At 45.2% G+C, this 12,596-nt stretch overlaps 1 protein-coding gene across 2 annotated transcripts in view; it reads left to right on the top strand.

Moving 5' to 3' along the window:
* The window catches only part of WT1 (WT1 transcription factor), a 47,261-nt gene that overhangs the window by 26,291 nt on the left and 8,374 nt on the right, over positions 1-12,596 (top strand). For both annotated transcript variants that reach the window (XM_057317302.1, XM_057317301.1), the window contains one exon: positions 9,783-9,879. In XM_057317302.1, the coding sequence (XP_057173285.1) occupies positions 9,783-9,879 (97 nt within the window). The remainder of the gene's footprint in view (positions 1-9,782; positions 9,880-12,596) is intronic.

The raw sequence follows: 12,596 nt of genomic DNA, 5'->3' as shown, positions 1-12,596 counted from the left end.
TTGGTAATGATAGCATTGTTGGAACCAGTAGGCATCTTCCAGAAGGTAATACTTTGAAGGGACCAGCACTCATTGATAGACACCATGTTTTGAGAAGTTTGATGAAGAAATAAATCCAATGACTTTAGGGTAATTGTTAGATTATGTATAGACCAAGACTTTTTCTATAGCAGGTGGCAGAATCCCAGTGGTAACTGGCATAGGTCAAGGGGCAATTTAGATTTAGTAACTTACTGTATTGTATTTTAAAACCCCAAGTCTCGATTCAGGGGCAGACTGTGTCACTAGAACACTGTTGCATTGTCTCTTGTCTCTGCTGCTTTCTGTGCTGGCTGCCTTCTCAGACAGGCTCTCTCCATTGTGGCAAAAATAGCTCTGGTTTTGGGCATCTACAGCCTCACAAGGAGACTAGCTCTCTGTTGGTTCTTCTCCAACAAAACACCCAGAGAAGGCTCTGATTGGCTTAGGTTAGGTCATGTGACTAGAGAATGCCGTGATCTTATTGGCCAGGTCCTGAGCATGTCCTCAACCCTGGAATCTGAGGGTGAGATTAGAAGGAAAGTGATTTCCAGGAGAGGAAAAGGGCCATGTTTCCAAAGGAAGGTGGGATGGATGTGGAGTGAGCAGAACAAGAGATACTCAATAGAGAATTAAAACAACCAAAGTTAGGGGGCACCTGGGTGGCTCAGTCCATTAGGTGTTTGACTCTTGGTTTCGGCTTGGGTCGTGATCTTAAAGTTGTGGCATCCAGCCTTACATCGGGCTCTGTGCTCAGCATGGAGTCTGCTTTGGATTCTCTTTCCTTCTCTCTCCTGCTCTCTCGTTCTCAAATAAATAAATAAATAAATAAAATCTTAACTAAATAAATAAATAAAGAAGTCAAAGTTAGTGAAAGTGGCATGAGTCCTCTTCCCCTCCAGATAACTTTGGAGCTGGATGCCATAGGGATGAGACCTAGAGAGAAAATAAATGAAGGATGGTGCAGAGAAGCCTTCTTTCTAATGCTCATGGGAGAAGCATTCATTAAAAGGTACAATAGTTAGAGTTACCACAGTATACTTTTTAATTAAAAGTGACACAAGATAGATTACGTTTTTGTTAAAAGTCAAAAACGCATCATTTTCTTGGGATCTGAACTGAAATGAAACACCTGAGGGGAGGAGGAAGACTCAGTTTTTTCTGAGTGAAAAAATAGCTGGTTGTTTTCTGTAGACTATCCTTCTGGAGGAATTTTATACCCTGAATCATCAGACTGCAGACATTACCTGTATTTTTGTTTTTGTTTTTAAGCTCAATCAAATTTAACTTGGTTGTTTCATTTTTAAGTTCTAGTTTCTGTGCTGGATTCATAAAAGAAACTGCATCATTAGTATATTCTCAGGAGCAGAGCAATCCTTTGGCTTTCATATACACGCATTGATTTGTCATATTCCCACTATAAATGATGAAATTACACGAAGAAAAGAGAATGGCTAGATGGCCTTGCTGCCGATGTTTGTGCAGAGTTGTATGTAAATATTGCCCTTAGCACGTCACATTCAGGCAGAGACGAGAACAGCATTCATGCTGAGCCACAGGTGCTTGTGCGAGGTTGCCGCCACCGCTCACTATGTGCAGAAAGAGAATTGAATATATATTCGTTTTCCCAAGTCCGATCTTCTAAGTGGATATGAAAGTGAGTTCTGAAAATACTCTGGCTACAGGGAAATCGGATTTTCATTCAGTAAAGCGTTTCAACCTACGCATTCTGGTGTGACCACTAAGGCTTCCTGGGGGAAGTTCCTGTTCTTTTGGCCCCAAGTCCTCTAGTTCAAGTCCAACTATTTCTGTGCATGGTGCATCCTTGTGAATGCTGAGCATTTGTGCAGGGGCTTATTGTTTCATTGGGCTTGGCTTTATTTTGTCGGTTGTCCTCTGCTAAGCCTCTTTTATGCTGTAACTGTCTTCTCACCCCCACCTCCTCTTTTTTTTTTCTTTCCCCTCATGCTACTGACAGGTTGGAGACAGCAGGTCAATTGGCCAGTAGACTATCTCACAATCTAGATTCAGCAGATTGCTTCCTCTTAGTCTTTTAACTTTGGGCCTCCATCCCCTGTATTTCCTATAAATAGGTAGTGAGATCTGGAGGCTTGATCAGATTTGGGTTTTTTGTTTTATTTTGTTTTGTTTTTACCAAGAGTGCTGTGTTTGGCCTCATCTCTTGTATTTAACCTTTAAGGATGCACAGTTTTGAACATGGTTCCAGCGCTCTTTTCCCTCAAAAGTGGCGCATTAGACAGAGGTGATGGTTCTCAAGGCTTGCAGCAAAGTGTATTTTCAACATCAAGACGAATCAAGCATTTAAGCATCTCATATATATAAGCCTGAGTATCAAGGAGGGACAGAGAAGAGGGGTTGATGGGTAAAATCCATTTTCTGGATACGCAAGAGTCTTCCCAGGTGCTTTCCTTCAACCTGATTAACTCTGCAGAGGTGAGAAGATGGAGGTGAAGATGGGGGGATGCCTACCTGGCCAAGGACTAGAGATGGGAGAGAGAAATCACAGGTGGAGGTTTCCCCTTTTTGAATATTTGTATGAAATGCTAATTACCTTCAAAAGTCTTTCTTTCTTCTTTCTTTCTTTTTCTTTCTTTCTTTTCATTTCATTTCATTTCTATTCTTCTTTCTTCCTTTCTTCCTTTCTTCCTTTCTCTCTTTCTCTCTTTCTCTCTTTCTCTCTTTCTCTCTTTCTTTCTTTCTTTCTTTCTTTCTTTCTTTCTTTCTTTCTTTCTTTCTTTCCTTCTTTCTACCTCTTCTGTTGATAAGGGATTTCAGGGCAGCTCTGGTTTTCCTCATCTGCAAAACCTCAATTCCTTTTTATTAATCTTCTTGTGCCTGTGGAATATCAAAATTAATCATTTCTAAAGAAGCTACTCTTCTAACATTAAGTTTTTTTCTGGGCCAAACCTCAATGTATGAGTTTTTAGCATGAAGAGGGCTCATAATTTGTGTTATATAAGGGACATTCTTCTCTTTCTGCAGACTTTCTAAGGACACGTGTTTATGTATTTTAAAGATGTCTAGGAAAAGCAAACTTTCTCAGGATACATTTTTATGCATTTTTAAAGCTGTTTAGGAAAATGTACAGTCCACACCATCACCAGGAATGAAGTCACGAGGCATATGCTCTACTGATAACTGTTTCTGCTTAGTTTATTTTCCCAGTTAGGTGGAAAGAATTTCTTTTTGTAAAAATTGTGCTCAGTTTTGGTTGTTGCTCTGTTGCCTATAAGCAGGTCATTTTCGTCAGCTAGCTTTGTGCTTTCCTTATACCAAAATGAGTGTTGTGCCTCAGAGCAGAAGCTGGGGTGCCCTGAAGAGTGAGTATCTTGAACCAGTTCCTCCTGACTGCTCCCCTTCTCTTCTTCTACCCACTCCCACGACATTTTTAAACCTTCAGCAAGCCTAATTGCATTCATGCTACTGGAGAAAAGAGCTGGGAATTGGTCAAGGGTCTTGATGATAGAAGTGGACCCAGGAGGGGGTTATACCACCAGAATTGTCTAGCTAGTTTTGAAGGAAGAGAGCTTCACTGACCTGGACTCAAACCCCATCTCGGCCACTTGCCATCTATCTGACTTTGGGCAGATAACTCAGTGTCTTCTTAAATCTCAATATTCTTTGCTATAAAATGCAGATGTTACTATGAAGTCCTAGTGAACATTTATTGAGGGCATACCATGTGCCGAGCAGTGTGCTTTACTTACCTAGTCTGATTTGATGCTATAATGGTCAGATGGGGAGGTGCTATTTCTCTTTTGGACTAGTCTTCTAGATTAATCTGGAGATAAAGGATCCAAATTAATTTAACTCTTTCAAATGCATCTGCAAGAAACTGAGTAAGTCTGGTTCTCTTGGTATGGGAGGTTGAATAATGACCCCCAAAGATATCTAAGTCCAAATTCCTGGAACCTGTGAATGATGCCTCGTGTAGCACAAGGGACTGTGCAGGGGTGATTAAGTTACGGATCTTGAGATGGGAAGATGATCCTGAATCATCTGGGTGGGCCCTAAACGTAATAAGTGTCCTTATAAGAAGACGGCACAGGGGAGATTTGACTACAGAGGAGTTGTAGGAGATGTGACGAAGGAAGCAAGAGGTTGGGATGATGTGAGGAAGGGACCAAGGAATGCAGGCAAGTTCTAGAAATTGGGAAAGACAAGGAAAGAGATTTTCCCCTCAGCCTCCAGAGGAAAATAGTCCTGCCCATACCTTGACTTTAGGACAGGAAGGCTGATTTTAGACTTCTGATCTCCAGAATTGTAAGGGAATAAATTTGTGTTTTAAGCCATCAGATTTGTGATAATTTGTTACAGTAGCTGTAGGAAACTGATTTGCTGGAATTTACACCTTCTGCCTAGAGCTTCAGTGTTTAAACCTACTTGCAAGTGGGCCAATGAAATTTAGAATGAACCCCTGATACCTGTAGATGATAAGTGCTTCCGGATTTTGCCCTCGTGGCATTGGCCATGTCTGCAGTACAAGTACAGCTGCTTTTTAAGCTTTCAAGAGTTTAGAAGGTTCCCCACCTCTACTTTGTTGCCATGAGGAAGGAGACAACAAAATCAAGATGAAAATTTCCAGTTTGTAGCTTAAACTTCTTTGCACAGCTTTTAAAGCTGAGGTTGCAAACTGGTGGCCCTCAGGGCCAGAGATATTTTGCCTGATCTGACAGTGATCCCATAAAATCTCAGTTATTTGCCAGAATTTTTGATTGATTGATTATTTGAGAGAGAGAGAGCGAGGGGAGGGGAGAGGGAGAGAATTTCCAGCAGACTCCCTGCTGAGCACGGAGCCTGATGTGGGGCTTGATCTCACACCTCGATACTATGACCTGAACCAATATTAAGAGTTGGACGCTTAACCAACTGAGCCACCCAGGCACCCCATTTGCCAGAATTTAAAGCTCAAGTGATCTCATATAAAAATCTTGATTTCTGGGGCGCCTGGGTGGCATAGCAGTTAAGCATCTGCCTTTGGCTCAGGGCATGATCCCGGCGTTATGGGATCGAGCCCCACATCAGGCTCTTCCGCTGGGAGCCTGCTTCTTCCTCTCCCACTCCCCCTGCTTGTGTTACCTCTCTCGCTGGCTGTCTCTATCTCTGTCGAATAAATAAACAAAATCTTTAAAAAACAATGCTTATGTTAAAAAAAAATCTTGATTTCTGACTTTTCTGGAAAATAGAAAGTTCTGGCAACACTGGGTTCATATAATTGACAGTCCATGGCTGGAAGAGCAGAGTCCTTACTTTCCTCCTCATTATCGGGGTTGGAGGGTAGATCTAGACACTGTAAACATTTCTACCCTAAGGGAGGTTTGGGTCTCTTGATTGCTTGGTCTGGTGGGATTCACACTCCACTCTAGTGTGCTCCGTGAATGATAATACCCCTGTCTCTGGGTCATGATAAATTTTTACCCCACAACTGCCCAGAGCTTTGTGATCGCTTTATTTGGAAAGTACGTCTTTGGCCCCAGAAATCTCTTCACTGGGTGGTAGCTCCTTGCCCTTCTTAAGAAGCTTTATGGCTCCAGACTTCTAAGAATTTTGCCTTCACTCCTATTTGGTTCATCTACAGCAGTCACTGGAACTTTTTAAGGCTAATTCTCTTGGAGGAAAAGCTTGGCATTACTTGACCATCTAAGCTAGTAGCTGGGTCTGTTGTTCCAATGGCAGCCACCAACATCCTGAGCCATTCTGTCCCAGACTGACTCCTGCTGATGACATTTGTCCATCCAAACAACTAGATTCTCTGTAATGGCTTCCCCCAGGTTGCCGCATAGAGAGACCTTCTAGAATCCTATCACTTCCTGAATACGAGAGAACAATTATGTGTATTGTAAATATAATAGTTTCCCGCAACAGCAAGGAAGACCCTCCCCCCACCTTTTTTAAAAATGGAAACACGGGAAAGGTGATTTTCAAAGGTAGAGATAATATGAAATGGGATGGAAAGCAAATGTTTTGGAAGCCACATTGAGTAAAAAAGATTTCAGCAGTTGGGGATGACGCGCTAAAAGAAATAAAATGGAATTTGAAGCATAAACGTGCAGTTTTGAACCGCAGGTGAAGAAGCCATGTCTTCAAGCTCACGGTTCGAGATATGTGCCTTAATTGCAGTTCGTGCTTGGATGTTAAGGATTCTGTTTGACTGAGGAAGACCACGGTGACCTGAGTGCTAAGAAGCGATGGGCCCTTAGATGTGCTCATAGAGCCCTGGCAAACTGTGGGCCTAGTTGTGTTGTGTTTGACTAGCATGCTGAGTCTGAAAAATTTGCAATGGAATCCCTTTGGGTGAGGCATGTACTCTCGGGTCTTATGCATTTATGTTACTCCCCCAGTTCTTAAGGTTTTTGTTTATGGATGGTCCTCCTTCCCCTTCCCTTATAGTAGCACTCTTCTAGGGGCGTTGGGATCCATTTCAAGCTCACACGTTGAAAGAGACTTAACAAAGAAAGGGGATCAAGAAGAGGATGAAATAGATAGGAAAGGAATCAGACACCAGTTTATGTGGTAATCACTGAGAGAACCTCAGCTCTGTATCTGGTCCAATGCCTGAAGGACTGTCCTGTGGAAAAGGACTTAGATTCAGTCCTTCTCATGGAACATCTCAAGGACTGTGTGCCTTACTTCGGTGACCAAGCTGAGCGGATACAGAGAGGAGCAAGTTGGTCTCTGTCTTCGAGGCCGAGTTCCCCCCAAAGCAGAGGAGACACACAGAAATGGCTGTAAAACACGCAGACTCTGGTTCTCCAGAAGACAGAAAGGAGGAGGCCGATTTCAGCTTGGCTTACAAAGGCCTTTCCTCACAGTTAAAGCACACCCCGAATCGAATGGGCTGCCTTAAACACTTGCCAGCGGTCGTAGTGTCCAACTGTCGAAGTGTCCAACTGTCGAAGACGAGCTACAGGAGCTTTGCAGTGAGGGTTGGAGTCGATGACTTTTCTCCCTCTGTTAGTGTATGGTCCCAAGACCACTGACCTGCTTTCCTTTCCTTACCCGGAGAGAGCGGTCGCCATCTGAAACGCCGGTGGGTTGTACTCGGTGGTCTGGGTAGACCACACTGGGGAGAGCGTTGGGTTGCCGGGTTTCCAGGTGTGCAGTCGCACTGATGTGTCTGTCTTCTGGAGAGGCCAAAGCCAGCAGGCCGGGCCCAGCTCTAGATTTTATTCACGGGCCTGGTAGAAGCAGCTAGGGCTGTATTTGGCAGGTACAGTCTTGTTTCTGGTTGTTTCTTTTGTGGGTTGGCTTGCATCTGGCTCTGAGGGTCACGTCATTACCTGTGAGCGGAGCAGCACTTCGTTTCCCGGGACAAGTATTTTGAGGGAAGTCTATTTCTTCAACCCTCCAGGAACCCGAGTAACATCCAGAGGTGAACTGCCAAGACAAGAGACTCCGAATTCTTCCCCTTTGATAGCAGAACTTTAAAATAATTCAGATTTCTTTTGTCTCCCTTAGACATCCCTCAGTCTTAGAAAATGTGTCACCTTTTGGCTCCAGGAAGAGGACTAAACCAAGCAGAGGCAGCATCTCTTCACAGCCTTCAAGGCAGAATGTTCTGGCAGCATCCTTCTTGTCCTGTCCTTTCTCTGCTACCACATGGCCACTGTCATCAGCTCTTACACCACCCCCCCACCCCCCCGTCTATATAGCATGATTGTAAGGAAAGCAGACATGGCCTCTTTCTTGGCAAGTACATTTTAAGGTTCAGAGAGGCAGATGTTATCTGGATTTGGCATTTCTTTCTCAATATTTGCATGTTTAACCCTGGTTTAGCTCATTGGGACATTTCCCCCCAGATATGTCAAAAATCACCTGGAAGATGCGGAGACAAAGTGTTGTAGGTTCAAGGGAGCAGAACTGCCACCCAAATCCCCAAACTGCTATCGTTGGTCTCTGCAAGTGAGACAGGCAATTCTTTCTAAACAGCTTGGAGCCAGAATTAAACGTGAAACCCCACAGCTGCTGTGGCTGTGGGACGTGTGGACAAGTCAGTCATCCTGGCAGACATCCTGGCAGACGTGTGGACAAGTCAGTCATCCTGGCATTCCCTCCAGGAATTCTCTCCCCTGGGGAAGTGGGAGTGGAGCCAGCCCCAGGGTTCCCCCACACCCTCAGATGGAGTGGGGCTGATCAGTCAAGCTGCCTGCCTCCTGCAGCAGGACCCCTGGTGTCTCTAGAGTAACAGAGGCAGAGGACAGAGGGCTGTCAGCCCTGACAGCAAGTTAATTACACCTGGAGGCCTGAAAAACAAAAACAAAAACAAAAAACAGTGCATGGACCCCGTTACTCCCCAGAGTTAAATTTGTAAAGCAGCTTTATGAATTCCACATATCGTACAGTTCGCCCGTTTGGAATATACAAATCAGTGGTTTCTAGTATATTCACAGGGTTGTACAACCATTCCCACAATTTTAAGACATTTTCAGCCGTCACCCTCCCATTTCCCCAACTTCCCCAGTCCTAGACAGCCAATCACCAATCCGCTTTCTGTCTCTACAGAATTCGTCTGTTCTGGACATTTTGGTTAAATGGAATCACACAGAGGGTGTGTCCTTTGTGGCTGACACACCTTTGTGGCTGTGTCCTTCACTTAGCCTGTTTGCAGGGTTTGTCCACATCATCATGTATCGGTACTTCCTGCCCTTTCATTGCCCAATGGTATTTCCTTCTATGAATACACTATAATTCGTCCATCCCTTCATCAGCTGATGGACATTTGGGTTGATTGCACTTTTTGGCTATTAGGAGTCATGCTGCTTATAAACAATGTGTACAAGTTTATGTGTGGATACATGTTTTCATTTCTCCTGGGAATATACCTAGAAGTAGAATTTCTGGGTCATATTGTAACTTTAGGTCTAATCTTTTGAGGAGCTGCCAGACATTTTCCAAAGCAGCTGCTCCATTTTACGGAGGCATTTCATAAAAGCTCCCTGTGCTGATTCTAGACGTGATTATAACGTGCTTCCCACGTGGATAAGAATCCTTCCTCTGCCTCATTTGGAAGTAAAATCACAGCAGCACAGATACCAGCTTTTACCTAAAGGAGAGAATACTTTTAAAGTCTTCACTTCTTCCAGGTTGTTCTTCTCAGCCGTCCACAGCCCCCAGCTCTCGCAAGCAGCCCAAGATGAGCCCGAGACCAACGAGAGGACTAGCCAGTCTAATGCTGGGTGGGATTATCCAGTGTCCACTGATGCCGTGGGTTGGCTGCGAAGAGTTAAGATGATCCTGAAAACTGATCTGTAGGTTAAGGGGAGCAGGGCCACAGATGTGTAATCCCCACTTCGGAGAATGTGACATTTCTTCCGTGTCATCACTTTCTTGGTGCTGTCTGGTAAAAACTGAGTCATGAGGTGCCGACGAAAATCTATTGCACTTAATGTGAAACTTGAGGTAGCTGCTCGTTCCTGAGATAGTCGCGGCTGTCAGTTCGCCGGCTGGATGGTAACCAACTTGCCGGGGATGAAGTCCTGCCACGGTGACTTTTCCCAGCTTGTCTGAGAGGCATAGGCCCAGACGGCCAGCCCTGAGAACCTGAGCGTGAGGGAGGGCTGCGTGGTGGTGAGACGCGAGGGTGGAGCGGCCCCACCCTTCACCAAGTCCTGTTTCCAGAGTAGCCCCAGTGGAGGGACGCACAAGCCAACTGTCATTGTCTCTTGAGGTTTTGGAAAGCATGCCTTCTAGTGCAGAGGCCCCGGTGGACCGACCTGAGCCTTGTCCTTGCTTTGTGTTCGCAGCCACGGCACAGGGTATGAGAGTGACAACCACACAACCCCCATTCTCTGCAGTGCCCAGTACAGAATACACACCCACGGCGTCTTCAGGGGCATTCAGGTGAGAACGTGGGGGGCCCTCACTCGAAGGGGACTTCCATGCCTCCTTCCCTTTGCAACAACCTGTCGCTTCCCTGCTGATGGCCATTTGGCCCTGGTAAGTCTGTTCCTAATTACAGGCTCCTCTGACAATAGGGACCTCTCCTCTTCCACTGGGGCAGAGAGGACAGCCTCCTCCCTACAGGTCCTTGTGACCACGGCCACGTGCCTGACTCAGACTGAGATGCTTCTGGCAGAACCCCATCCCTCCACTCTTCCTGCTGCTTAATTCACCTTTCCAGGTGGGTTGTGCAGCTTTTGCAATGAATGACCTGGACCCTTGGCTTCCAAGTCAGACCTTTGACTTGGTCTGGATTGTCAAGTACCCGAAGTTGACTCTTCTCTTGCCAAGTGTTCTACCAATAACAATAAATAATGACAATAACAGCACCCCCGTGTTGGTGCTGGACACTTTTTATATGCCAGGCCTTGTGCTGAATTTTATATACGGGCTTTTTGTCTTCATAGACTTAATTTTTTAGATCAGTTTTAGGTTTAAGGGAAAATTGTGCAGAAAGTACAAAGAGTTCCCATATCCTCCTCTTCCTCCTCCTCCCTGTGATTAACATCTTGCCTCAGTATGATACACGTGTTACAGTTGATGGGCTAGTATTGATACGTTATTCTTGTTTTTGAAACATTACTGTGAATGAGAGTCCATGGTTTACATCAGGGTTGGCTTTTTGTGCTGTTCCACGGGTTTTCTTAAATGCAAATGCCACGCGTCTCCCGTTAAATTGTAGTACAGAATAGTTTCACTGTCTAAAAATAAAAATGCCTGTGCTCCACCTATTCATGTCTCCCTCCTTTCTCTCCTCCCCGACAACCACTGATCTTTTTACTGTCTCTATAGTTTTGCCTTTTTCCAGAATGCCGTATGGTTGGAATCATACAGTTTGCGGCCTCTTCAGACTGACCTCTGACCCTTAGTAATATGCACTTAAGGTTCTTCCGTGTCTGTGTTTTATTTTTCCATTTAGTCCTCAGTGCACCTTTACAGGTGGGTACCATTATGTCCATTTTACAGATGAGGAAACCGAAGTCCAGAGAAGATGAGGGACTTGTCTACCGACACATAGCTAGTCATAACACAAGTCTTGTCTGATTCTGGAACCCCTGTTTTTAAGTACCATGTTGCATTGCTTCTTAGGCAGACAGAGAGCTGTGAACAGTTTGGGGGAGAGGGGCCTCCAAGGAGAGTGAGGAAAGTAAAGTAAAAAGATAAACATTTTGGAGAATTCAGGAAAGTCCATGGCAGGCCACCTCAGCAAAGCCTCTTTGGGAGGTCAGAACCACACACAGTTACCAAGAGTCTGCATTTGTGACTTTGTCTTGTGCCTCAGTGGCTGTAACACGAGTAACAGTGGTGATACTTTCACCAGAATAGTCCGCAGTGCCCTAGACATAAGTTGTGTGTGAGCCAGGTCCCCACACGGGCTGTGGGGCAGGTAGCTCTGAGATGTTCCGATTGAGCATCATGGAGATAGAATAGCGTGCTCCCTCAGCCCGAACCTTCCAAGGCTGACAATAAAGGTGAGGGTTGCAGATATACGAAATCTGATGGAGGTACAGGAAGAGTCATCCCTGTCTCTCCTCCTGGCATCTTCCACCAGGATTTTTGACTGACATGGACAACACGATTTTATATCCTGTTGCTGTGTGCACTGCATCTAGATTCAACCAAAGGAAATGAAGAAAGCCCCTTTTGCCTTCCTTTCCACCAAGCCCAGTTTGTCAGAGTCACTGTCATGGCTGCTGATAGACTCCAGACCTCACAGGTGTTGTTCCACTACCGACTTATTTTCTCCTTGAGTCTGACAGTCAAACATGGCTGGCTTGCCATTTAAATTTATGCCACTGTTTGCCTTGAGATGCTGTGGCCTATCGACAGCAAATTTGTATGTCACCATAGTACTTTTCCTTCAAAAAAGAAGATCTCACAGTGCGAGGCACTGCGAAATAGAATCTAGAATGTAAGTATGGTGTGGAAGATACACAGGGCAGGGAATGGGTTAAGCTCAGAGGCAGTCCCGGGTCTTGACACAAAACATGGGTGTGCTTTTTGGTCTTGACTTGCACATCTGTAAGAGAATGAGGAGGATTCAGTGGCCCCTGGGGCCCACTACTCCCATCTATGAGTCATTGATCCTGAGAGCAGGAAGGAGAATTTGTCTCGCTGTGTCCCCTTAGCACCTTGTCATGGAGAACTGACCATACACATACCCACGCCCACAAGGTAAAGGGAATCAACAGTGAAGGACATGGAACATGCCAGAAGGCAGACACAGTGTTTTCTGCTGTTAAGCGATTACACTGGCCACACCATTGGCCTCTAGGGGTTTCAGCCCCTTCACAGAGAGAACCCCCAATTCTCAGGGGCTCCTTTTTCCTTGTCATTTACTCTCACGTGGAACATCTGGTCAGTTTGGGGTTCATTCAGTATCCCATATTTTTCTCTAATATGGACTTCCCCACCCATTGCAGACTGGACCTGAGGTCATGTGGCCATGTGGCCATGTGTCCAAGTGGGAGGAAATAGATTCTGGGATTTTGGACTTCCAGACCTTGCTGCCTCAAGTGGAGAGGCTGAGAGACAGATTGGATCGGGAGCTCTCGCAGTCACCAGCACTTCTTTTCCAGATCCCCTGTATCAGCAACCCTAAACAGTACTGATGAGGT

Source organism: Ursus arctos, unplaced genomic scaffold (assembly GCF_023065955.2).
Source record: "Ursus arctos isolate Adak ecotype North America unplaced genomic scaffold, UrsArc2.0 scaffold_23, whole genome shotgun sequence".
NCBI classification, from domain to species: Eukaryota; Metazoa; Chordata; class Mammalia; order Carnivora; family Ursidae; genus Ursus; species Ursus arctos.
The sequence above is the reverse complement of the archived record's forward strand: the minus strand, read 5'-3'. Positions and strand labels throughout refer to the sequence as shown.